Source organism: Sabethes cyaneus, chromosome 1 (genome assembly GCF_943734655.1).
Source record: "Sabethes cyaneus chromosome 1, idSabCyanKW18_F2, whole genome shotgun sequence".
Lineage (NCBI taxonomy): Eukaryota > Metazoa > Arthropoda > Insecta > Diptera > Culicidae > Sabethes > Sabethes cyaneus.
In genome coordinates, this window is record NC_071353.1 from 148,722,384 (window position 1) to 148,748,951 (window position 26,568).

At 43.2% G+C, this 26,568-nt stretch overlaps 3 protein-coding genes and 1 non-coding gene across 4 annotated transcripts; 2 read left to right on the forward strand and 2 right to left on the reverse strand.

Annotated features, from left to right (window-relative positions):
• Window positions 1–6,460: 6,460 nt before the first annotated feature.
• LOC128745347 (uncharacterized) lies at window positions 6,461–7,553 on the forward strand. The gene is made up of 3 exons (XM_053842393.1): window positions 6,461–6,669; window positions 6,826–7,124; window positions 7,187–7,553. The coding sequence occupies exons 1-3, from the start codon at window positions 6,612–6,614 to the stop codon at window positions 7,274–7,276; spliced, it is 447 nt and encodes a 148-aa protein (XP_053698368.1). The 5' UTR covers window positions 6,461–6,611; the 3' UTR covers window positions 7,277–7,553.
• A 187-nt stretch (window positions 7,554–7,740) lies between these two features.
• Trnav-cac (transfer RNA valine (anticodon CAC)) lies at window positions 7,741–7,813 on the reverse strand. Its single transcript has one exon. It is a non-coding gene; the product is annotated as a tRNA-Val (tRNA).
• Window positions 7,814–8,208: 395 nt separating this feature from the next.
• Window positions 8,209–24,962, forward strand: LOC128746429 (lipase 1-like). The gene is made up of 3 exons (XM_053843477.1): window positions 8,209–8,310; window positions 8,370–9,083; window positions 24,567–24,962. Exons 1-3 carry the CDS (start codon window positions 8,209–8,211, stop codon window positions 24,960–24,962), a joined length of 1,212 nt encoding a protein of 403 aa, XP_053699452.1.
• Window positions 24,963–25,199: 237 nt separating this feature from the next.
• On the reverse strand, window positions 25,200–26,348 carry LOC128745247 (gastrula zinc finger protein XlCGF7.1-like). Its single transcript, XM_053842276.1, has 2 exons — window positions 26,241–26,348; window positions 25,200–26,179 (listed from the first exon to the last, which is right to left on the reverse strand). The coding sequence occupies exons 1-2, from the start codon at window positions 26,297–26,299 to the stop codon at window positions 25,276–25,278; spliced, it is 963 nt and encodes a 320-aa protein (XP_053698251.1). The 5' UTR covers window positions 26,300–26,348; the 3' UTR covers window positions 25,200–25,275.
• Between the last annotated feature and the right edge of the window lie 220 nt (window positions 26,349–26,568).

A 26,568-nucleotide genomic window follows, 5' to 3' on the forward strand; every position in this document is an offset into this window, starting at 1 on the left:
ATTGTTTGTTGATAGGAAAATATTGCCAGCAGTGGGGTGATTACTTGCAAGATCGGTAGTTCTCCGGTAGAATTTTTAATAGACTCTGGGGCCGCGATAAACACTGTTACCGAACAGGCATGGAACACACTTCAGGAAAATGGAACAGTACTTTACAAAAAGAAGTTCGATTGTGATAGGCGTGTTACTTCATACGCAAGTCAAAAGCCGCTAAAAGTGTTGATGATTTTTGAAGCATGGATATCTGTAAATAACGATAAGCCTAAAACATACGCGGAGTTCTTTGTTATTGAAGGGGCCTGTAAATCATTGTTAAGTAAAAGGACAGCTGAAGAGCTTAAGGTTCTGAAGATTGGGCTTGATGTCAATAACATTAATTTGAAAACCAAAGCTTTCCCAAAATTTCCAAATATTCAAATAAAGTTGTCAATCGACAAAACAGTTCTTCCCAAGAAATTGGCCTATTTAAGAATACCGGTCGCCATGGAAGAAAAGGTCGATATGAAAATTCAGCAAATGTTAAATGATGATGTGATTGAGCCAGCAGTTGGTCCGCCGGAATGGATATCTCCGATGGTAGTCGTACCTAAAGGAACGAACGACATAAGGTTGTGCATCAATATGAAATATCCAAACCAGGCAATACAACGTGAACATTATCCTTTGCCTATGATTGACACACTTTTGAATAAGCTAAGAGGATCAACATGTTTTACGAAATTAGATATAACATCGGCTTTCCACCACATAGAACTACATCCGGAATCACGAGGGATCACAACCTTTATGACTAGTAGAGGCTTGATGAGGTTCAAGAGATTGACATTTGGGATCAACTGTGCACCTGAAATTTTCCAGCGTATTATGTGCAACATGTTGGCTGGTATAGAAGGTGTCGTTGTCTACATTGATGACATAGTAGTAGCAGGAGCAACTAAGGAACAACATGATGCAAGGTTAAACGAAGTATTGTCGGTTCTTCGTAAAAACAACGCAACACTTAATAAGGCGAAGTGTTTATTTGGGGTAAAACAGCTCGAGATATTAGGATATAATGTCAGTGCTTCTGGAATAAGTCCATCAGATGATAAAATTTCAGCTATTCGCGATTTCCGACAACCAGAAACAAGAGAAGAAGTGCGCAGTTTCTTGGGTCTCATCAACTTCGTCGGTCAATTCATTCCTCATTTGTCTACTAGAACAGAACCTTTGCGACAGTTTATGAGGGGGGATGTAGATAACTTTGGTAAAGACCAAAAAAGAGCATTTGACGATCTTCGAAACGAATTGTCCGTCACTGTTCGTCGGTTGGGATTTTTTAACCCGAAAGATGTAATCGAATTATATGTTGATGCATCCCCAGTAGGCTTGGGCGCGGTCTTGACGCAAAGAGATAACAAAAATAAACCTCGAATCATATGTTTTGCATCCAAGGGTTTGACGAAGGCGGAAAAAGTGTATCCTCAAACGCAACGTGAAGCTCTTGCTGTAGTGTGGGCTGTGGAAAAATTTTACCCATACCTGTTCGGAACTGAATTCACAATATACACCGATCACAAGACTTTAGAATACATCTATGAAGGTAAACATAGAGACGGTAAACGGGCTTGCTCTAGAGCAGAAGGTTGGGCCCTAAGGTTGCAGCCGTACAATTTTTGTATAAAACATATTCCAGGCTCAAGTAATATTTCGGATATACTGTCACGGCTTTGTCCTCAATCTAAACCTGAGGAACCCTTCGACGAGGAATCTGAGCATTACCTATATTCTATTGAAGACGGATTAGCAGCTATCACCTTAGATGAGATTCGAAAGGAGACTGCTAATGATGAAACATTAACTGCAGTAGTTGAGGCTATTAAAAGCCAGCTCTGGCCACCAAGTCTTTTTCATTATCAGCCTTTCTCCAGAGAGCTTGGACTAATTAAGGGTGTAGTAGTTCGGGATGACCGCATTGTACTCCCACTCAAGCTACGATCAAGAGCTTTGGATATTGCTCATCGGGGACACCCAGGTGTGGTTAGCATGCGGCGAATCCTCCGTGAAAGTCTGTGGTGGCCTTACATGGATAGAGATGTTGGTGATCGAATACAGGAATGCGCTGGGTGTGCAGCTGTAAATGTCCATGGTCCCGCGGAACCGATGATAAGGAAAGAAATGCCAGAACGGGCGTGGCAAGAAATAGCGATCGACTTTTTCTCTGCAAAAGAATGTGCTACCTTTCTTGTGGTGGTGGACTATTATAGTCGCTTTTTGAAGGTCATTGAGATGAAAGGGACAACAGCAACGAAAACCATAGAGGCTCTGGAATCTATTTTTATCGAACAAACATATCCAGAGACAATCCGGAGCGATAACGGCCCGCCGTTTTCAAGTGAGGAGTTCTCCAATTATTGCATTCGAAGGAATATCCGGCTGGTTCGTACTATTCCTTACTGGCCGCAAATGAACGGACTGGTTGAGAGGCAAAACCAGGGGATTTTGAGAGCACTCCGAATTGCCAAAGCAGTCAACGCAGACTGGCGTGCGGCAGTCCGAGATTACGTGCATATGTACAATACGACACCCCATACAACGACCGGTAAGGCCCCACTAGAATTGCTCACTGGAAGGCCAGTAAAAGATCTTTTACCATCTTTAAGAACAGAGCCCTATTGGAATCGTGACGATGATGTACGTGACAACGACGCAATTAAAAAGGCCAAAGGAAAGATCTATGCCGATAAGCACAGACGTTCCAAAATATCCGATATTGTCGAGGGTGATATAGTAATGTTAAGGAATTACGAAACAGGGAAATTGGAGCCCAATTTCCGACTCGAAAAGTTTAAGGTTGTTAGAAAGAAAGGTAATGATACAGTTGTTATGAATGAGGAAGGAGTAAGATACCGACGCCCCGTATCCCATTTAAGAAAATGGCCCGGTACTCCGTCGCAGGCCGTTAATAATGAATCTGCCGGAGAAGAAAAACAGGAACAATCAGAGATAAATCGCAACGAGGAAAAAAAGGAAATGATACAGAGTAATGCAACGGAAGAAGAAACAACATCCAAGCGCCCGAAAAGAGCTCGAAAATTGCCAGCTAGATTCCATTAGTAAGTATTTCTATTCTATTTGCTGTATATTTTCTTTTTTTTTTCTTTTTTTTTCCAGAGTAGATAAGGGATTGTAGAGTTACGATCTGTACTTCATGCCCCAGTATACCTTATCATGGCGAGAGACAATCGATCGGAAACAAAGAGAGGAGAGTAACCGACGACGAACGAGTAAACGGACGCGGGCAGCTGGAGACGGCACCGAGATTATTAGAGTTCGAACCTTTGTAACGGACGGTCAAATAAAACTAAGTGCGATTCGAATACAACAGTCTGCATTTTTAATAACTAGTAACAAAAAGGTTGAACATTTCCCTCCATTACCAGTCGATACAAGATTCTACACAAGGGAGCACTCGAGTGCTCTCCGACGTATTGAAGAGCCGCAAGCTCGATGTCGTAGCGCTGCAGGAGGTGTGCTGGAAGAGATCAACGGTACGTACGTTCAGAGATGGACATACCATCTACCAGAGCTGCGGCAACACACGAGCTGGGTACAGCTTTTATAGTGATGGGCAAGATGCGGAAACGGGTGATTTGGTGGTGGCCAATCAATCTTCGAATGTGCAGGTTGAGAACCAGGGGCCGATTCTTCAATATAAGCATCATCAACGTGCACAGCCCTCACCTCAGAAGTACCGATGACGACAAGGATGAATTCTACGCGCAGTTGAAAAGCGAATACGACCGCTGCTCAAAACATCATATCAAGTTCGTCATCGGGGATTTCAATGCTCAGGTCGGCCAGGAGGAGGAATACAAACCGGTGATTGGAAGGTTCAGTGCACACCAGCGAACCAATGAAATGGGCCTAAGACTTATCGACTTTGCCGCCTCCAAGAATATGGCCGAACGTAGTACCTTTTTCCACCACAGAATCCATCACAAGTACACCTGGAGATCACCAAATCAGACAGAATCACAGATCGACCACGTTTTGATCGACAGTCGGTACTTGTCAGACATTATCGACGTCAGATCCTATCGAAGCGCTAACGTTGACCACTACCTAGTGATGGTTAAGATGCGCCCAAGACTCCGTTGTGAACCACATTCGGTACCGACGCCAGCCTCGGTTAGATCTCGCGCGGCCGAAGCAGCCAGACGTCGCCGCAAATTATGCGCATTCGAAGCTCGAAGCTGCGCTGCCGGAAGAGGACGAGCTGAACGACAGAAACTGAACGGATCCCGCAAAGGCTTTGTGCCGCGAGCCGAAATGTGTCGGGATAAAACTGGCAGTATTCTGACGGACGATCGTGAGGTGACCGAAAGGTGGAAGCAGCACTTCGACGAACACCTGAATGGCGCCCAGGCGAAGAACCATGGCGGCGGGGAAAGCGATTTCGACGGTGCAACAAACGGGGAAGAGGTACCAGCCCCAACGATAGGCGAAGTTAAGGAGGCCATCATGCAGCTAAAGAACAACAAGCCAGCTGGGAAAGATGGCATCGGAGCGGAGCTTATTAAAGTGGGACCAGAAAAGCTGGCCGTTTGTCTGCACCGACTAATTGTTAGAATTTGGGATACGGAACAGCTACCGGAGGAGTGGAAAGATGGGCTTATCTGCCCGATCTATAAAAAGGGCGACAAGTTGGACTGTGAGAACTATCGAGCGATCACCGTTCTCAATACCGCCTATAAAGTGCTGTCCCAAATCATTTTCCGCCGTCTATCACCAATTGCGAACAGATTTGTGGGAACTTATCAAGCCGGCTTCGTCGAAGGTCGGTCTACCACGGATCAAATATTTACACTGCGGCAAATCCTCCAAAAAGGCCGTGAATACAGAGTTCCCACGCATCATTTATTCGTTGACTTCAAAGCCGCATATGATACCATCGACCGGAAAGAGCTATGGAAAATCATGGGCGAGAACAGCTTCCCCAGGAAGCTCATCAAACTGATTAAATCTACGATGGATGGTACACAGTGCTGTGTTCGGATTTCGGGTGGATTGTCAAGTTCATTCGAATCACACAGAGGGCTTCGCCAAGGTGATGGTCTTTCATGCCTGCTGTTCAACATAGCGCTACAAGGTGTGATGAACCGAACGGATATCAACACGCGGGGCACGATATTCAACAAATCTAATCAATTCGTCTGCATGGATATTATCGGCAGAACATCTGTGGCGGCGGCTGAACAGTACACCAGACTAAAGCGCGAAGCAGACAAAATTGGGTTAAAGGTAAATACGTCTAAAACAAAGTACATGCTGGCCAGCGAAACCGAGGTCGAATGACACCGCTTGGGCGGTAGTATATTGATCGACGGCGATGAGTTTAGTACTGCCATGATACCAGCCATGAGATTCGGAGGCGTATTATTAGCGGAAGTCGTGCTTACTATGGGCTTCACAAGCAATTGCGGTCGAGCAGACTAAGTCCCCGTACAAAGTGCATCCTGTACAAGACGCTTATTAGACCGGTTGTTCTCTACGGGCATGAAACATGGACAATGTCGAGGAGGACCTGCGAGTGCTCGGAGTTTTCGAACGACGAGTGCTAAGAACGATCTTCGGCGGCGTACAGGAGAACGGAGTATGGAGGCGGAGGCTGAACCATGAACTCGCACAGCTCCATGGCGAACCCAGTATCCAGAAGGTGGCTAAAGCTGGACGGATATGATGGGCAGGGCATGTTGCAAGAATGCCGGACAACTAGCCTGCAAAGATGGTGTTCGCCTCAAATCCGGTAGGAAGATGGTTAGACCAGGTGGAGCGAGATCTGGCGGAGCGAGTACTTGGTGTCCGAGGAATTGAAGAGCAGTAGCCCTCAACCGAGTTACATGGAGAAACTTTGTACAACAGGCTTTGTCTTAGGACGGCAAGCCACCTAAGTAAGGTTTCGACGAACCGAAAATGAGTTCCAAAGTCATTTCTTTACAGCAAATGATGATTGCCACAATAATTGTTAGTAATTATTACAGTTTGAGCTGGCACAAAACAAGTGGCTGCTTCAGAAATTTAGTTCTTCATCCGAGCAAGGTTTTTAAGTTTTGTTTTCTTAGGTCTGTGTTGGTGATAGTCCAATAAGTTTAAATATTGTTAAAAATAGGCAAAAATGAGCAAAATGTCGATAACTTTTCGATAACAATCACACGATTACCCGGAAAATTTTACATAGGATCACTCATATTTTATCAGCTGACGGGAGGTTTCTAAATTGTGTCCGTTTTTGCCTCGATTATGTCATTGGTGCGCCATGGTTGAAGTAACTCAAACTTGCTCAAACTGGAATAAACAATAATTTTGCTATCTTTCGTTCAATAAACCAAACTAGCAACGCTGGACGCTGTTCTGGCAAATGAACATGAACGAGGGCGTGCCTTGTAGGAGCTGTCATTAATGCCAACTGTTGATTCATTCAATCGCTTGCTGGCTGGCTGGCATTGTTATTTTACTGAATTAAAACTAAAAGTATTATCTTATCATACCAGTATTAGTTGCTAGTGTTGTTAAATTGTAAGCAGACAATCTACGGAAGGACACGCATCGTCCAGCAAGCAGCCAAAAACATGGACCCGTTGAAAATCGTCGCCACTTTGGTGCTGACCTTCTCTCTGTTTAACTTTTGTAAGTGTTGCTCGTCGTCATAAACAAATTACACTCCTGCTTTCTATTACAAGTCTAGAACAGCTTCCGCCCTCACGCACTAATTACGTCTGGTAGAATGTAGTTTATGCTAATTAACTATTCTGCTGACCTGTTTTTTTTTGTTTTCCCTTCTAGGTGCCGCCCATGAGTGTTACGTTTGCTCGAACCAGACGGGCAACACGGAAAAGTGCCTGAATACGATCAAAACCTGTGCCCAGGGCGAGGAAGCTTGCCTGACGGAAATCCGGTGGGGCAGCATGCCGTACTTTTCGCTCGGTGCCCTGAAGCAGTTCTACGTTTCGAAACGGTGCGCCTCGAAGGAGGTGTGCAAAAAGACGCGCAGCAAGTACATGAAATACTGCACGCACATCTGGTACGAGGATTGGTCCTGCGCCGAGTGCTGCCTTGGCGATCGGTGTAACTACTATGTGATTGTGAGTATTCCATTAAAATGGTTGTAGGTTGATGGGGAAGGCTAACATTTTCGGTTTTGTAGAGTGGAGCTCCACCGCACACGATGTCCTGGGCGACCTTCCTGGGAACGATGGCAAGTATTCTGATCGCCAGATATTTGTACAATTTATAATTGCATTTTTCGGTCGAATCTGATTCGAAAGTAACTCACGGAACATTCCAACAGAATCTACCTAATTTTAGAAAAAAACAGTGCCTTTTTTCGCGTATAGTAAGATAACCTTACTTAAGTACATGAATCTCAAACAGATTCAAACAAATCCGTCCAAAACAAGTTTGGCTTTTTAATAGTGTTAAGCAGGTTGCGTGATCAACTACAGAAAGTTTTTTTTGTTGATAGAGTTATTCCTAGTAATGATTTTACATATGCGAATAAATTTTAATTTTAATCCTAAACATTTTTGGGAATGAAATTTAAAATTTTCATCATTGTCGTATGTACCCATGGTAACGTAATGGGTTGCTGCTATAAATAGCTTTGAGACCTTGAAGTGAGCATGATAAGCGAACAAGGTTAAATTGAAGTGAACAACAAGAAAAGCAGTGTTAGAGTTTGAGTACAAAAAAAGAGCGTCGTGTTTCCGCCCGGGTTCGAACCGGGGACCTTCTGCGTGTGAAGCAGACGTGATAACCACTACACTACGGAAACCGCTGATCGATGCCTCTCCGGCAGTGGACTCAGCCGTAATTGAATTAACAAAAAACAAGAAACGGAGTCCTGTCTTATCACTGAAAACCACGGAAGACACCGAATGAATCAATCGTGTGCGCCTCTCGTGAAAGTGGAATTTTCTCACACACAATAGGTAGAGAGTCAACAAACGCTTTCAACGACCGTCGTTCCTCTGCTGAAAGCGCGTGTGTGTATGTAGTTGCGAAGCAACGGTTGCGCATGCCGCGATCGCATTGCACGTGAGAATTGCTACCCATTCAAATGAAAACAACATAACAATCGCAGCAATCCTCCATCCTATTCCATCGGAGGAGAAACTAACAGTGCCGAACAATGATGCTTCAGTTAATTCTGAACTGTTGGAAGATAAAATGCTGCTTTTAGTGGGTTTATTCACGTTCCAGCTGCTGTTGGCCACTGGCGGTACCGGTGAGGTGTTCCGCGTTGACCAGGAAGACAAACATCTGCTCGTGGTAAGTTCAGAATCCGGTGAAAATTAGTTGAAAATTTTCAATCTCCATTTTTTCACCAGCCACAGTTGATCAGAAAATATGGCTACCCTTTGGAGGAGTATCAAGTTCACACCGAAGATGGTTACCTACTTTCGGTGCATCGGATTCCTGGTCGTGCCCCAACGGGGCAGGACAGGCGCAAATACCCGGTTCTGATGGTGCACTCGCTGTTCAGCACCAGCGCGGATTGGATTCTTATAGGGCCCAGGCACGGCCTGGCCTATCTATTGGCCGATCGAGGTTACGACATCTGGATGGGAAATGCTCGCGGGAATCGTTACTCTCGCCAGCACGAGCGGCTCCGCGTCGAGCAGCCAGCTTTTTGGAATTTTACCTTTCACGAAATCGGCTTCTACGATGTACCGGCGATGATCGATTACGTTTTGGAGCAAACCAACTCGAAAAAGCTCCACTATATCGGCTTTTCACAAGGGACGCTGGTTGGTTTCGTTGCGCTCAGCTACCGGCCGGAGTATAATGAGAAAATAGTTCAACTACAGGCGCTCTCTCCGGCCGTATTCGTTAATCGAAATCCCAGCACCATCATAACGATACTGGCCAACTTGGCGGAGGAAATCTCCGAACGGTACACCTCTTCGAACAAGTTCCACTTTGCGGGGCACGCCGATGGTGAGGCCAAATTCGTACAACGTCTTTGCCTGCCACCGACGCAGATCCTATGCCGACTGCTGATTCACGACGTTGCCGGTGCTAACCCACGGAATCTGGACTCGGTATGATCTGTTATATTTTTATGGGTTTATGGATGTTTCGCTTGCTTTTATTTTCATTACTATTTTATTCACGCAGCAACTGTTATCATTTATTTTAAGATTGTTAACTGTGCGAAGGAAATGGACGTTGGTTTTTAGCAACTTTCGATTTAGAATGATTCAACTGTTAACCTTTTCAGATTTTCTGTTATTGGAGTAACAGTTAAAGATTTTCGGTGTTTTTGCCTCTTGTTTTATTAGGAATTGCTGGTATGGCTCTGTGTGGCATAGAAAATACCAGACACATACTGCATTATTCGTATTTTGCTAAGCAACATACCGAAGTTATCGTAACCATAAGACCAATGCCTATAATCGTAACCACAGTAATCACGTTCGTTGATTTTCACCTATGGTGCAAATGTGACATGAAGAATCGCATTCATTCTTTACTGGATATTCGAGGAGGTAAGTCACTGATCTGATCTGATCTGATAGTTGGTGTCAATTAGGTGGCCTTTTATAACAGTGAAACAAAGACAAAAAGAGTTGACATACATTTTAGAAACCTGCAAAACAGAACGGATACCAGGAAAGGACTATTCAGGTCATTACGACCAAAAAAAGAAGGCAAGTACTATAAAAACTCACTAACAACATAAATGCCAACAAAACCAGAACTAGAGTGCAAGTAGAATACGACGACAACATAACAAGTTCTATAGACACGAATGCAGCGAAATGTCATGACAAGTCCTCTCGGTCGAAAAACTCGATTGAGGAACATTGAAAATCAGGGGTTTATGAAATCAGTTGCCTACGTTGCAAAAAGGTTTACGGCCAGACGAGAACAAATTTGGAAACACGCACAAAAGAACACTTGGCAGTGTCATCAAGAATAATACCGAGAAGGATCTGACACACCATTTTAGATCAACAGTGGCTGAGCATATCTTCAATAACAATCCGCTAACCATCAGCGACACAAAAGTAACAACGACTCAGCATAGAAGATGGTGGCGGAAAGTTTGGAGATCCACAAGAGATGCTCCTCCACTTTACTAAACATTCCAGGGTCTTTCGACTACTCCCAGACGTTTCGGAAAGATTAACCCAGATGTTGCGAGTTGGGATTTCTTCAGAACTGATTTTGACCAGGAAGACAAACAGTCCCTGAGCGTTGCCATTTCTCGAATTGACTAACAATTTCTGCAGTCCAAGCCGCCTGGGGATGATTCATTGGAATACTTCAACTCGGCTCTCAAGTCAGTAACCGCATATGTTTTGTTCCTTACCGAGGACCAGCCCGAAAACCTCCTTGGACTAATCAGCAACTCCAGCACTCCTCGACTCTGCGAAGATACTGTAAGCTGCGATGCCCAATTTCTAACAAGCACTTCAACCGTGTTAGCATCATCTACCGGAAATATAGTCTTCCGAATGCAGAATAGAGTTGAAGCTGAAAGACACAGCAGATTAGTAGTGGTACAACGCTGCTCAAATAGTTTCGAGACTGCACTCAACGATGTGATGCCTTGGTAGTTGTCTACGTCTCGTTTACTTCCTTTTTTGTGTATAGGGAACATATGTGCAAATATCCAACACGATGGGAAAATCCCTCCGGAGATAGACGTTTGAAATTTACGGAGCCACGATCCGGGCCCGGGATTGAAGGACGGTTACGACCTTTGAAATCATCTCGATCTAATCCGCACTCAATACCTAGTTGATGAAAACACTTGCAAACTTCTTGGAAAAGAAACGGGATATGTCCTGAGGAGTGGCAGCAACTTTCCCGTTGTATTCCATTGATAAGACCGGAGCCCGGACTCTGGGTTGCTCGTTTACGTAGTTCCAGAAAGACTTCTGGCGATGCTTCAATATTTACGTTGAATGTTGCGTTGATACCGCGAAAAACAGCGACTGACTCGCCTGTATAAATTGTTTATCCTCGCATAGTGGAGTTTTAGTGGAAGCGTGCGGAACTTCGTGAATCATTTTAATGCTGCTCTTTTGCTTTATTGATCAGCTTTACGGGCATTCATCGAAATCCCGAAGAAGATTATCTTCAATGCGTACCATCATGGGGAGGATGGTGTTGAACTCTGTTGATTGACAAACATGGAGCCGCTGAGATAAATGGAACATTGTCCTGCGAGCTCATGAAGCAGAGTTCTAAGAAACGGTTGTTCTCGTTGATGACATGGTTGACATGATGAAGTATTGCAGCACAATAGTTGTCAAGAAGATTCATTGCACCAGCATGAACCGTAGTGTCAGAATCAGGATAGAGAAAACCGCGCTATTGGCTGGTTTGCACGAGATATCTGGCAGATTGAAGGCGCCCAATATAACTATCTCCTCCGGAGGCGAAGCGTTCCCCATTACTGAATTAATTGACTGGCAGTGAGCATCAATTAGATCTTTGTTGCGAACACGATCAGGTGGGATGTATGAGCCACATATAAAAAGTAAGCGATCACTCAGCTTGATGCAGTCCAATGACCGTCCCGGAGATGAACACGGGTGACTCGGGTGTTGAGCATCGATTAAATTAAAAGCAAAACCTACGATGATCGGTTGCGCGTTTGAAGTATACAGTAAACCGTTGTTACAGGAATCGTTAATTCGAATGGAGGACTTTCAAAAAGTTAAGGAGATGTACTGGAGATGAATGCTGGTACTTGCCTAAGGACGCAAGTTGGAAATCCTCATCACCGGCCCCGAGCACAGGAACAGAACACCTCTGATGGTAGGAACTAATTGTATATGAACGAAGTTGAAGCGGCGGTCGACTGTGACGGGTGGGCTGAGAGTTTCCATCCTGCTATCTACAGTGCGTTCCGTTGCTGAAGCTGAGCTGTTAATACGACTAAAGGATAGCGCAACTGTTGCAGAGTTCGTACAGCAAACTTTTGAACGTGGTTTTCTCGAAATCAGACTTATCACTTGGCTAGGTCATAGTATCTTGGAATATGCAAGACAAATCAAAGAAAGGTAAAAGCGTCCAACATTGTTTTATCCATTTTGCTCTGCGTCGCTTGCCATGACAGGATCCTCTACCTACGGGTTCCAGCCTACGAAAATCGGTGTCTATTTATAAGCGAGCCTGAATACGATTGCCCAAAGAAAACGAACATCTCAGAAACTAATCGTGTACGACCTTTTAATGGAAATAATCAACAACGGTAACCTTTTTGGGAAGAAATTAATATACATGTGTCCCGTCGAACTCTCCGGTTTCGAATGCTCATGTGGACTGCTCAACCCACTGAATTCGTTACCTGCTTGGCGATAACCACATCGAATTGGCATTTTCCTTCGTGTGAGAGTGATGACATAGCATTTATTGGAGTTTAGGCTCATACGGTTAATTTTTCCGCACTCAACAAAAACTGTTAGTTGACGTTGAAGAAAAATAGCACCCTTGGTAGTCCGAATTACAAAGAATATTTTGAGGTCATCGGCAAAGATAACCACGGGCATTTGGGACAGAAATTCACATCCTCGAAATAAAGTAGGAATATCAGGGGTCCGAGATGGCTGCCCTGCGGAATTCCGGGAGTGGCAGAGAACTCATTGGATATACAGTCACCTATCTTGACTGACAAACGCCGATCACTTAGGTGGCTTGCCGTCCTAAGACAAAGCCTGTTGAACAAAGTTTCTCCATGTAACTCGGTTGCGGGCTGGATTCCAGGCCGCCGAGCAATATTCCAACGTCCAACGGACAAGTGCGCAGTACAAGTTCTTCAAGCAATGTATATCGGTGAAGCTTTTCGCAATTCTCATGATTAGACCAAGACTGCGGGATGCTTTAGCAACGATGTAGCTGATGTGCTGCTTGTTGGTCAACTGTGAGTTAAGGAGGACTCCCAGGTCCTTGATGTAAAACTCTCTTTTAATCAGTTCACCTCCTAGACCTAGATGATAGTTGAAAAGGATTGGCCGTTTTTTGACGTAGGACTACGTCTTACGGCAAGTTTTTGAGATACGGTGTCATTCCAAAAAATCGAAAAATGCGAGCGTCACGAAAAATGAAAGGTTTTGAGCGCTAATAGCTCAGCGGTTTTCCGATCGATTTTCAATATTCTTACATCAATCGATCGGAAAATCTTCTAAGAATTGACCCAAATGAAGAAAAGTATGGATTCTTGATGTTTAACTATTAAAAAATTGAAAATAATGAACCTATGTTTTACCAGAATTCTCGCTTCGTGATTGGTTGGAAGATTCTTTGCAATGGTCTAAACCTATACAAATTTGATATCTGTGCTTGGGAAGTAAGCCAAAACAAGTGACAAGTTTCCTCATTTCAACAAGATTTCTTAACACCGCGGTTAAACCTAGACCATTTTGATGTCCTTGCTTGGGAAGTACGCCTGAAAGAGTGACAAAGCCCCCTCGTGCCAACAGATTTCATATGAACGCGATTAAACCTAGTCCAATTTGATGTCTGTGTTAGGGAAGTGTGCCAGAAAAAACGACACAAGTTCGTTGTCCCAACAGATCGCAAAATCTTTACTGCGAGACGTTTAAACCTCGGCGAATTTGAAAAATGTGCTACAGCTGTAGTGTTCGGTTATAATAGGACTCTGTATGAATACGCATGCTTGCCATTTCATTAGAAGTGTAGTGAAAAGATGTGCTGTTGATAAAATAGGATTGAATTGGTAAAATCTCTTCAACGATGGGTAATAAAAACAATCTTTAATTTCAGTAAGGTAGCAGGAAAGCAGTAGTTTGTGTTCTTGATTTTGTTAAATTGTTTTCAAATGCACAATCTTTTGAGAACTGAACGTATGCAATGTTACTACTTTGATAAATGTTACATACAACGCATGTAGCATGTATATATGTTGCATATAGCATGTATACATGAAGAATCGAATGATTACAAGCATGAATACATGCTACCATCACTACAAAGAGACTTACGTAGTCCTGCGTCACCTATATATGCGGTCGTGTCTTGTACACAACCCCTCTGATTTTTCCTGGAGAACGTAACCACTCACCACTGAACACTTGCTAATGTTGAGCACCATTCTATTTTCGTTGCACCATCTAGAAAAGCTCTCCAGTTGCTGTTGCAAAAACATGACGTCTTCAACTTTTTTGACCTCGAGATAGATCTTAAGATCATCAGCAAAGGAAAGCCTGGGTCCTCGCAGCGAAAAGTTTACATCGCTGAAATTACGCCCGCACGAAGATGAGCGGGCCTAGAAGACTGCCTTGTGGAATACCGGACGTAGCAACAAACCCACTCGATAGTGATTCTCCGATGTTAACAGCCAGATGCCGATCAGCCAAGTAGGACTTCAGCCAGAGCAGTAGGGTGCCGCCAAGTCCCATCCTGTCGAGTTTGGCAATCGCAATTTCATGATTCAACTTATCAAAAGCAGCAGACAGGTCGGTGTAAATGGGGTCCGTTTGGAAACGCCTCGACATGGTCGAGGCCACGGTCAGCACGGCGATACCTCGATAATTATCGATGTCCTTTTTATCGCCTTTCTTATGAACTGGAAACATAAACGCCGTTTTCCATAGCGTCGGAAAAATGCCGGTAGATAGAGACTAATTGTAAAGATGACGACGAGGAGCAAGTAAACCTGCGGTGCATTTCTTAAGAAGAATAGCGAGTATCCCGTCAGGTCCAACGGAGGTGGATGGCTTTATTTCTGAGATGGCTTTTTGAATCATAGCATCGCTCTCATTAATAACATTCAACGAGAGCCCAGAAAGCGGATTTGGTCAGCTGATAGTGTGTCACACGAAAATACACTCGAGAACTTCTCGTAGAAAAACGTATACCAGAGAAGTCAGTTTGTCTAAAATCGTAGCTAACGGCATCCGCTATGCTACAGAAATTCTCCGAAATATCCACTTCAAAATCAGGTGTAAGGCGGGATGATGATAGACAGTCTTCACGAGAGGATGTGAGGCTGCCGTAAGAAAGCCGAGGTGCGTAATCTGGATTGCTGACGAAACACAGATCGAGCATTCGTGTGCATACCATCATGGAAAGTGGATTGTAATAATGGATCTGCATACAAGAATCCATCAGTAGAGGACTGCCACTTCAAGGTAGGAAAATTGAAGTCACCGAGAACCACCAATTCGTGCATGACAGGCGATGCTTGCGTACAGTTAACACGCGGCGAATTTTTCGGTATGAGCTTCGATAAGCGCGAGATCACGCGTTCGGTCAGGTGGCAGATAGAGCATACACAAGTAAAGCGTATAGCCCCTAGCTTGAGTTGCACCCAGATTTGCTTGGACACCCTCCGCCGTGTGATTTGGAACTATTCTGTGCACTCCTGTCAGTTCGAAAAACTTCATAGTAGTCTCCAAATAATTGGCATGACAATTGGCAAGGTCCGCTTACAGCGCCAAGTTTCCGTAAGAACGATGACGTCGAACGATTCGTCTGAACAGGCAAGAAAGTACTCGGCAACGCAGTGATGTCCGATTACTTCTCGATTAATCGAACTAATCGATTATCCGCTAAAATAATCGATTAATTTCTAATCGATTGCTTTATGTTCCGATTATTAGATAATCGATTAACTGGCCGATCGATTATGCCGGATTAATTAAAATTTTATTGTTTGACAATTTCTAACAAATTTAATTATTACAGAGGCAAGCGCTAATCAGCCAGTTCGTTGGTTTCGAGGTACGATGCTGATCTAAGTAACCAGTAGTCGTATGTTCAAATCAGCTTCAGCTAGGCGGTGCTCCTAGATAGAGTCAGTAGGATTGTTGCAATAGCCCCGTAACTGTCTTGTACTCTAATAGTTGGCTGTGAAGTCTGTCGATAAAGATGGGCCAAATCTTAGAAAGGATGTTTAACCCCAAGGCTTTGCATTTAATCATCCAGTTTGCACGCAGTAGGCCGGTTTAAATACCACGCTGAAATCTAAAAACCAAACTAAACTTAATCTAGATATTAACCGTGCCACCGTCAAAAGATAATTCGAAATTTGTCAGTCTGTCAGTCACGGAATTTTGTAAGGAATTTTTAGAAAACTGGGTAATAGGGTAACCAACCTATTTTGGACCCCATCAGCAGCTGTACATAATTTGGACACTTGCATTTGATTTTGCTGTAAGTGTCCAAATTATGTACAGTTGCTGAGGGGGTCCAAAATACGTTGGTTACCCTACCCTTCGTCTTTTACTATACAAAAACCAAAAAATACGGTCTCCTCGATTTCTATGTAACTAGCCTAAGTCTGACTGCACATTCCAAAACGCTCGTGGACAGTACTACGGGACGCAAAGCTATTTTTTGGTGTCGGGGACTGTAACGAAGTTACAAAATGAATAAGGTAACAAACCCTATTGTCCAATCCCACACACAACCTTCACTAAAAGCCTGTTCGCGTTACCTGTCGTTATCCCCGAAAAAAGGTTAGGGTAAACAAAACCTGCTAATGCCCACCGGATGGAACCTGGCGAAACTAGCCGAAGCTGAATCGTCGGTCCCGTCGTAAAGTCCTGTGCTTGACAGGCAAATCAGTCTGGGGAATGAGCGATTTTAAAGACAACCACCTAAGAGACGACACGCAAGATTGGAAAGAGCTAGAAGTTAGAAGACGCAGAGAAGAGCTAGAAGTGATACATGAGAAGACGAAAAGTGAAGTAAACTAGCATTCGGAAAAGATACAATAAATAGAAGTAAAGTGGAAAAAACACGGGTTGAAAATATAGGCGCTAAAGCGAGGTTAGATTACCTAGTGGAACGAAGCAAAAGACCACCAGCACCCTCCTTCAAACAGAGGTCTTCCCTTAGGGTTTGAGTGCGCGACCGTCGTCAGTCGGCCTCAACACGTGTCGACCATGAGTGCGTGATCCGATTCTCCGAGCAACACACCGAGCGAGCAGGCAGTTGCTACCATCCGTGGCCCTATACACCATCGATCGTAGGAACCGATCGCCGAAGAGCCAACCGTATGCTATACCCACCACATAAGCAATCGTTACTAAAACATTTGATTCCCCAAGAAACATTTATCCGCTGAATAAACATTTTAGCAGCCATAATTATTCAGCCATAGCTGAATATCCAACGAATAAAATTTATATAAACAACTGTACAATACTTATTCAGCTGAAATTGGAGAACTTATACAACCTATTTTATTCGACTCGGAAAAACCCTTGTTAAGCAGTTATATCGCCTTTATGCGCTTTATTTCCAGCTTTGCGCAAATTGGTTATTCAAAAACGCGCAAAAGCCTCTATTAAGCTACATTACAGCTTCAAAGCAGCAATTAGCAAGCCCGAAGCTTGACTTAGATGTTTAAGAGCTGAAAAAAGGTTTTTATTTCTAATACTAAACCATAGTTCAGCCACAAGTTGAATAAATTCAGCTAAAAAACGTTTGATCAGCCTGGAATTGTTACTTGGGTAACTGCTTTCAAAGCTGTAATGGAGCTTAAGAGAGGCTTTTGCGTGTTTTTAAATAACCAATTTGCGCAATTCTGTCAATTCTATTTTTAGAACGAGAAATAGTTTTGCAATGCTTTTTCAGTCGCTTAATCAACGTCTTATCAACCTTTATGCAGTCAACAAATAATCTATTTTTAAATTTAAAAAAGAATAGAACGCGTCATATTTATTTTGCTTTGGCGTCGTATGCTATGTTTTAAATTTTGAATAACTTGAATTCGTATATGCAAGCTAATTAAAATTGCATGTCGTCATTTTTCGGGAATTGAACCGCCATCTTCTGATCCATAAGCACTCATCGTATGATCCGCTTCATCTGCATCTGCAGAACAGACAGTGAAAATATCTTTACACTTGAAGCAGTCGATAATGTCGATAACTGACAAATATTTCTGCTGCCAGTTGAATTGCGAAACTGTATGATCTGACAGTATGTGTGTTGTGAACCGAATGAAAGCTTCGTATTAATTTGTATAGCCACTTTAACACCCTTAAGCAGCTTTAAAGCAGTTTGAAAGCTGTGAGCCTAATGAAAGCGTCTACTGGTTTATAAAGCCACTTTAACACCTTTAAGCAACCGTAAAACGGTTCTATGTTTATGACTGCTTAGAATCGGATTGTTTAGCAGAAAAATTCGCTATTAAGCTTGTTTATCAGCTTTGGAGGAAAGCTGGTTTGGAAAAACTTAAAGCAGCTTAAACTTCGCTTGGTCAAACACCATTTGAGTACTTACTTTATGCAGTTTGGATCGCCTGAAACCAACTCGTAAACAGCAATTGCTCATGCTGTTCCCGAAAGATGACGACATGCATTTTTAATTAGCTTGCAAATACGAATTCAAGTTTTTCGAAATTTAAAATATAGCTGCTTATGACGCCAAAGCAAAATAAATATGACGCGTTCCATTTTTGAAGTTTAAAAATAGATTATTTTTGGCTGCCTAAAGGTTGATGAGACGTTGATTAAGCGACTGAAAGAGCATTGCAAAACTATTGCTCGTTCTAAAAATAGAATGGACAGAATTGCGCAAATTGGTTATTTAAAAACACGCAAAAGCCTCTATTAAGCTCCATTGCAGCTTTGAAAGCAGCTACCCAAGCAACAATTTCAGGCTGATCAAACGCTTTTATAGCTGAATTTATTCTACCTGAGGCAAAACTATGGTTTAGTTTTAGAAATAAAAAACTTTTTTCAGCTCTTAAACATGTAAATTTGGGGATTTTATCAAGCTTCGGGCTTGCTAATAGCTGCTTTCGAAGCTGCAATGGAGCTTAATAGAGGCTTTTGCGCGTTTTAAATAACCAATTTACGCAAAGCTGGAAACAAAGCGCACAGAGGTTATATAAAGAGTGATCTAATTGCTTAACAAGTGTTTTTTCTACCTCAAGCGAAATAGGTTGTATAAGTTCTCCAATTTCGGCTGAATAAGTATAGTAGAATTGTTTACATAAATTTTATTCGATTCAGCTATGGCTGAATAATAATGGATGCTAAAATACTTAATCAGCGCATAAATGTGTCGTGGGAGGGCTGTTTATTAAGATGACAAATCGTTTATAGCACAATTATTGAGAATATTGACGGGGTGTGGAGAGGTTGAAGATGCGCCTAATCTGTTTGTGACACTATTATGTGAAGCAGCTGATTTACAGCGCATTCGTTGGCTGCTTAATCACTTATACAATACAGAGGTCTTTGCTTAAATTTATTCAGCGTCTACTACCTGTATTCAGAGTTAAATCAGCTGTGACCAAATAAGTAGCATTTTAATTCAGCTTCGGTGTTTGTTGGGTCACCATTTGTCACCCACCCCGTATCTGGTACAGGCTATCTGTAAGCGGTCTACGAAACCGCTAGTCTATCACAGTCACCTGTTCATCGGAACATCAGAGACCTTTCATCGACAAGAAGCAACAGGCCGTAAGAAAAACGGAAGAAAACTAACCACTAGATTAAGCCAAACGTGTAAATGAAGATCTGTTAACCCTCGAAATGGTGTTTGCTACGATATGTGTTCTCGGAAAGTGTAGGACCCCGAATGTGCTCCCCCCAGATCGGTTCGCGAGTTAGCCCCCGGTAGGTTAGTGTAGAACGCCTAGGGGACACTGCACTAGTCGATGGTTGCTCTTGCCCCCTGTTGAGTCGGCCGAACGGATTCAACCGATGTTAGTTTCGTCGGCATTTCGTTCGTAAGTTAAACGTTTGCTGGACCTGCCCTGAGATATTCTAGCCAGACCGGGATTGTATCGCTAAACACGCTCATTCACGGCAAGTTAATACTTGTCTGGCGCTTAAGTGAAGGTTGTCACTGCTCCCTGCCCCAAAATCCATCCCACCCCGTTACGGGACGTAAAGGTTATACCCAATCGATTATGCAGCGCCGATTAATCGATGTCGATTATTGGCCGCTTAAAAGGTAATCGATTATTAGCTAATCGATTAACTGAAAAAATCGGACATCACTTACGGCCGTATTCATGCCGCCAGCATTCTGATAGTACAGTTGAAGACTGGCAGGACGGAATTTGCTGCAAGGTGGAGTCAATTCAGGCCAGTGCTGGTGAACGCATACCACGATACTTGCCTAAGAAGGGATGCTGGAAGCCCACTTCCCAATCCCCGACTTCAGGGCCGGAACGACTGCGATGGCTCGAACAAGTTTGAAGAATATCGTCACATACGAGATGCATGGGAGTTTGCTGAGGATTTTGCTCGATCGAAGCGGGAAAGGAAGGGCTTTCCTTAATGCCATATACCGTGCGTTCCGGTCTCGGTGATAAGCTGCAACTTAGCTGGAGTGAAATGGATGACGATGAAGTTGCGTTGACTGTGCAAACAGCTTTATGACACGGATGAGAGGCCGCTTGACCAGGTTCTGATGAACCGGAATTTGGATCCTCTAATACACTGGACGAAGGGCTAAATGCGCGGAAACGATCAACGCTTTGATAATTTGGACAATGAACATACTTGCCATTAATGTAAAGTGACCAGATTTTTTTTGAACGAATGCGGGACATATTAAATGGCTTATTTGCTAAATCGGTTCGGTAGTAAAGATGGAATCATTTAGAAATTGGGTACTTCATTTTGGCGACAGCGGTGCTCCCAGTGGCCGTGGATGCTAGCTTTAGTAGCGTTGTGTAATTTGTAAACAGTTCTGCTCGGTATATTTTTTTTTCGCAGTTTTGCAGATAACGTGCTTTCGAGATATTCATCATGCAGGAGTAGGGGAATGTCCCCGGTTATGAAACAGGTTTTGTTTTTTGGCCATAGCTTTTAATCGGATCATCCAATTTTAAATCTTTTTGAAGCATTAAAAAGTTTAAACATATACCTATCTTTTTGTCAAAGGAAGTATATGGTTTTTCTTTAAAACACAAAAGTTATAGCAAAAATTCAAAACATGGTTTTTTGTGGCTAAAGAAAAGTGTCCCCGGTTGTGAAACACCTCGGGAAATCTTTAGAAAAGAAAAGGAAATATAGAAATATCGAAGGAAAATCTAAAATTAAAATCATATATTCATGAAAAATACTAAAAATACAAAATCACTAATCAATTTCTGCGTTTAATCATCTAAATCTGAATCGCAATGAATGCATGTAAAAAAGCAAGCAATCGTATTGGCGCATTTCAAATGCACTGACCTGTTACATGTGTTACAAGGAATTGAGTTTTTGCTAAACCTAAATGAATCCTGCTGCCATAAAAACTCATAATGCCGCAATTGAAGTAATGTACGATCATTGAAGTATAAAATAATTGATTTCCTAGATGTTTCACAACCGGGGAGCTCGACTGTTTCATAACCGGGGCGGTGGCCATATTACAAAAAAATTATATAATAATTTTTGAGTCAATTGTTTCACCTAAAATTTGTCTGTGTGATGAAATAGAGGTCCAAAACTTAGCTTATATGCCTTTACCTGAGCTTTTTTATTCCGATTGGTACACAAAATAATCAATTGCAAAACATGCGAAAAAACTTTTTTGGGTGTTTTTTCAAGCACTTTTCCTACAAAGCTTTGTAAATGTTGAAGTTTAACCATTGTTTGCTCAAAAGTTATATTACTATGAGACTAGACGCTGGTAGTAACTTGACTGCACTAGGATAAAAAAACATTAAAAATTACAGGTGTTTCACAATCGGGGCCGTTTCACAACAGGGGACAATCCCCTAATTGTAATTGTGTGCGGTCATCTGCAGAATCCATCAGCGTCGGCTCGTGAGCTGCGGAACTAGCTTCCAGCATCCTAAAAGAGTCGTGGTGTGAGTAATTGAGGGTTGCAAGGAAACTCTCATGGCTGTCCGCAATCTGCAGGCCAGACGTTTGAATTGAACTCTTGATCGTCAACTGCGGTTGAGGTGACGAAACCAGTAGAATCGAGGGCGAAAATGAAGTAGAAAAGAAAAAGTAATGCAAAATTTTCATCCCAGTGCACCACTAGGCCTCACGGGCAGCTGATTCCTCAGGAATTATTTAACTGGCGAGTAAGCTTAGCAGAAAGACGTTGTGAGTATGTGCATGCGCGAGTGTTTGGGTAGCAGAATGTCTGCACACAGTACCGACGGCTGTTTCTTTTATGCCTGCCTGTGCGGCGTAAGCGTTGAATGCTATGTTTCTCATACTCTTTCGCGTGTGTAGGCATGGTTGACTTCTCGCTCGATTAGCAACATTGGACGAAACGCGATACAATAAGCATCAGAGAAGACCGATTTCAGCCAAACGCGGTAGGGTTTGTAGCAGATTTTAGATTGGTTTTGGGGATGGGTTCGTGATAAAAGGTCATGACTTGGCAAGGGATCTGTTTCATTGGCATCCGTGTGAATACCACTGTTTTGTGATGGATAAGAATTCGGATATACACAGGGGGGTGGGTGCCTTACTAAGTCGCAGTTTCAGCATGCATGCTACAATGGACAATGGACTTCAGATCATCTTAAAAGATTGCACCAAATTGTCCTCGGGTTCGTGCAGTATTGAAATACTGGAGGATAATGAAGTGAAAGCTGAAGATGAAAAGAACAGTCACCAGTGACATTGGTCAGATGAGGAGTTCGAGGTGCCGGCAGGTCGGGGCCGTGACTGGGGAGCGTGGGCGCCGTCTGACGAGCGGTGTCAGCAGTAGGTTTTTTCCTGCAATGTAACATAACTTCCTATGTTTCATCCCTAGAAACTGTTTCGATTAAAAAATTAATCAATGCGGGACACTTTTCGGGACGCTTAGTAATCCGGGACAGGCCATCCAAAACCCCTTCACCAGTCCCACACACAGGGCCGGGACGACTGACGAACGCTGGCTGCAGTTGCGCGACTGTGGCGTGGGGTTTAAGGGTTTCCATAATGCCACCTGCGGCGCGTCGCGGTGAAGATTCAATGATGCTTCCTGGATTTGTAAGACTGCAGTTTGACAGCGGTACAACGGATGACAGTGTAAATCCAGCTAGAGGAATCGGATGACGGAGAGCTAAAACATGCCCTGATGTGCATGAATCTGGATCACCAAGTAGGTTAGGTGACGTGCTAAAAGCGGAAGAGGGTTCAACGCTTTAATACTTTGAGGTGTGTCTATACTTGCCGTTAAAGGCAGAGTTTAGAGAACTTCTAGAATTTAGACTCCAGAGTCCTAACGTTCCCTTCGTTGTCCTCGGGGGAAGTCGTTGCCGTCTGGTTGTGGGAAACTCATCACAGAGGGAAAGACTATTGTTGCAAATATAGTTGCCTTTGGAAGCAAGGTGGAAATAACCGCCAATCCGCTATCAACCGCAGGACCGAGACGACTATACTGAACGCTGGCAGGGACTGGGTTGGTGACGCTTTCTACGGTGAGTGTCGTCTATTGCAGCATTACTTCCGGCGATCCCAGCAAACCACAAATCGTATAATAATGTCTGAAAATCATCTTAAATATCGCTAAACAAACTCGAAATCGTACATAAAGTTTAATAAAGCGCACCCTAGTTTACATTTATTCGTACAAAATGATAGTAACTGATTCACATACGATTTTCGTCACAAAATTGTATAGCATTATGGAACTAATCATGTTGAGTCGAATTCCATCGTATACGATAAGTATAAGTATATAAATACTTATGAATGTGAATTGTTTTCATATAATTTTCAGTACGTATATCGCCTCCAAAACAGTACGCATATGCCGGTTTCGTGCATCGAATGCGATTCTTCTAGATATATATCGGTACATATATCATATTTGTTACTTTGATATACGTACGAAAATGTTTGCTGGGATGTAATCAACATTGGCGTTTGACACACTGCTGGAGACTTTCAAAAATTTTTCGTAGAAAAATCTTTGAATTCATGAAATACAATGCCTTCAGACCAAGTTTGAACGAAATAAAAGTCATGCTGCTGATGTCTGCGCTTTTTCCTACCAGTTTAACAACTTCTGGTTCTATGGTCAGCTCCAGATTCGCTCGTACCATGGCTGAAATTTGTTCATTTGTTACATCCGGACGAATGCGAGATAGATAGAGCCAAATTTTTTTTTGCCGCATTCCCAATTACTGGAACGGACACTATATTCTGTGTCGAAAACTGTAGAACAACATGAGCGCTGGCGCTCAAACTGATGCGGCATACATCGGTCTGAAAGCAGCTTTTTACCGAGTTGATCACGGAACAGTTTAAACCAAGCTTGAAAAACTAAGAATCTTCCCAACTTTTGTGGAATGCTTCAGATCCTACCTGATGAACCTCGCACTTTGTGTGAAAATCGGATTAGACTTCGGCTTTCAGTACAGTTTACGGATCGTCTCAGGACAGGAGCACCACAAGGTAGTAATTTAGGATCACTGTTCTTTACGTTGTTCATTTTTTATGTATCACTGCTACTTCCGGAAATTCCGAAACCTCTAAGCAAATGCATTAAAATATTCAAGTCGAAACACTTTGCTCTTCAGCGTAGATAGCTTTTCTCCTAATGTTATTATTATTTTTTATCCATTAAGACCCTAGAATAGGTCAGAGAAAATTTCAATACAATAAACAATTTTCCTCCGCATGTTACTTCCACAGAAAATGCTGCAAATTTTCCTCGGCCACTTCCCGGCGGGCTCTTCGCTGAAGCAGGTCCAGCACTACGCCCAAATGATTCAGGATGGGCTCTTCCGGCAGTACGATTACGGTGACCCGAAGTTAAACGGACGGTTTTACGGTAGCAGCGCGGTTCCGGAGTATAATCTCTCACGAGTTACGGCTTCGGTGCGAACCTACTTCGGCTATAATGATAACACGATCAACTATCGAAACGTTAAACGGTTGGAGCAGATGCTGCCGAACCTGGCCGGAAGCTACCCGGTGCCGGATCAGCTGTTTACGCACTTTGATTTCATACTCGGTAACAATGTGCGCGAAGTGCTGTACGAGGAGGTGCTGCAAAGGGTGATGGATGCCGAGAATGGTTTGATTTGAAGCGGTGTTTCGGATTTTACACTAACTGAGGTAATCATCTAGCTTATTTCACCTAATCAATTTTGAATTGTCACTACCCTAAAGTGCCACTGACCACTTTTACTGGTTAAAAAACAAACCTCCTGCCACTTTCCGTTTGAACTTGAAAGAGGTGTGTTGGACGGGGAATATAAACAAAAGTTTTAGTCTTTATATTTTTCTGAAATTTTATTAAAAAGTACCTAAACTTAACCTTCCTACCGAATTGGCTGACGACAAATACTGGATTATTATGTGCATTAACGCATACAGATTTCTCAACTGATCGTCCCGATCAGTGAACGGCCATATGCCGTTTCATAACGTAGTAACTCAGAAACGTCTTACCACAGATCGTACACCGATGCTCGTCCACGTGGTACCGGATGTGACGCATCAGATGGGCATTCGTTACGAACCCCTTATCGCAGATGTTACATTTGTGCGGCTTATCACCGGTGTGCACAGCAACCGTGTGATAATGCAGGAAAGCCTTCTTCACAAATTCCTTCCCGCAAATCTCGCACTTGAAAATCCCGTGTCCGGTGTGCAACCGCCGATGCAGTTTAAAATAGTACTTACTATTCAGATTCTTCCCACAGGTCTCGCACTTAAAGGGTTCCTCACCGAGATGAACCTTTCCGTGCTCGCTAAGATCCTGTTTCGACCCGCACAGCTTGCCGCAAATATCGCACCGGTGCGGGTGCATGTCGGCATGTTTGAACTCATGCGCCTTGAGAGTCACCTTCGAAAAGTAACTTTTACTACACACCTTACACTTAAACGACCGCTCACCGGAATGGGTGGTCTTGTGCTGGCGTAGCGTATCCCGCCGACCAAAAGTTTTACCGCATTCCTCACATTTGTACGGCCGCTCGCCGGTGTGCGTCCGTAGGTGGCCCGGCATGGCACTCCGATCGTTGAACTCCTTACCACAGATTTCACACTTGAACGGTCGTTCCAGCGAATGAATTAACTTGTGCCGTTTAAGGTTCGTCGATCGGACGAACGTTTTGTCACAATCGGTACACTTGAAGGGCCGTTCGCCGGTGTGCGAACGCAGGTGCCGCTTCATGCTGGTCCGATACTTGAACCCTTTTCCGCAGATCTCGCACTCGTGGGCCCATTTGTCGTCTGTTTGTTGTTCTGGGTCCGCTGGGTCAACGTCAGGTGGGGGCGATTCTTCCGGATCTGTTAGGCTAAAAAAAAAGAAATAAGATAATTTATTGGTATTTAAAAGCGAGCGTGAATGGGACTTACCTTGCCGGTTCAACTTTAATACTAGTTTCCAAATTAACAACGGGCTCGTTCGTAGCCATTTAAATATTAAATTCCGGTCAAAACAAACGAGAAACAATGTTTTGATTTCGAATCGCAAATCGCCCAATCACAGAAGACACAGGACGATGACACTAATGTGACAGACAAAATTTGACAGATTCAACTCCATCAGGGATGCCAGATATTTGATAAAACGATAGTTAGACTGGCCGAAAATTTAAAAAGCACTCGAAAAATAATTTCTTGTTGGAATTTAGTAGAGAGCTGTGGAGTACGGTTGATTTGGACCGGGTTGCAGAAAATGTGT

What these genes read in the sequence shown, in the direction of transcription:
- LOC128745347 (XM_053842393.1), top strand. Translation starts at nt 6,612, where the DNA reads ATGGACCCGTTGAAAATCGTCGCCACTTTGGTGCTGACCTTCTCTCTG. An exon ending in CTTCTCTCTGTTTAACTTTT is followed by an intron (nt 6,670 to 6,825) that starts GTAAGTGTTGCT and finishes TTTCCCTTCTAG; the next exon opens with GTGCCGCCCATGAGTGTTAC. An exon ending in GGTGTAACTACTATGTGATT is followed by an intron (nt 7,125 to 7,186) that starts GTGAGTATTCCA and finishes TCGGTTTTGTAG; the next exon opens with AGTGGAGCTCCACCGCACAC.
- LOC128746429 (XM_053843477.1), top strand. Translation starts at nt 8,209, where the DNA reads ATGCTGCTTTTAGTGGGTTTATTCACGTTCCAGCTGCTGTTGGCCACT. An exon ending in AAGACAAACATCTGCTCGTG is followed by an intron (nt 8,311 to 8,369) that starts GTAAGTTCAGAA and finishes TTTTTTCACCAG; the next exon opens with CCACAGTTGATCAGAAAATA. An exon ending in ACCCACGGAATCTGGACTCG is followed by an intron (nt 9,084 to 24,566) that starts GTATGATCTGTT and finishes TTACTTCCACAG; the next exon opens with AAAATGCTGCAAATTTTCCT.
- LOC128745247 (XM_053842276.1), bottom strand. Translation starts at nt 26,299, where the DNA reads ATGGCTACGAACGAGCCCGTTGTTAATTTGGAAACTAGTATTAAAGTT. An exon ending in ATTAAAGTTGAACCGGCAAG is followed by an intron (nt 26,180 to 26,240) that starts GTAAGTCCCATT and finishes CTTTTTTTTTAG; the next exon opens with CCTAACAGATCCGGAAGAAT.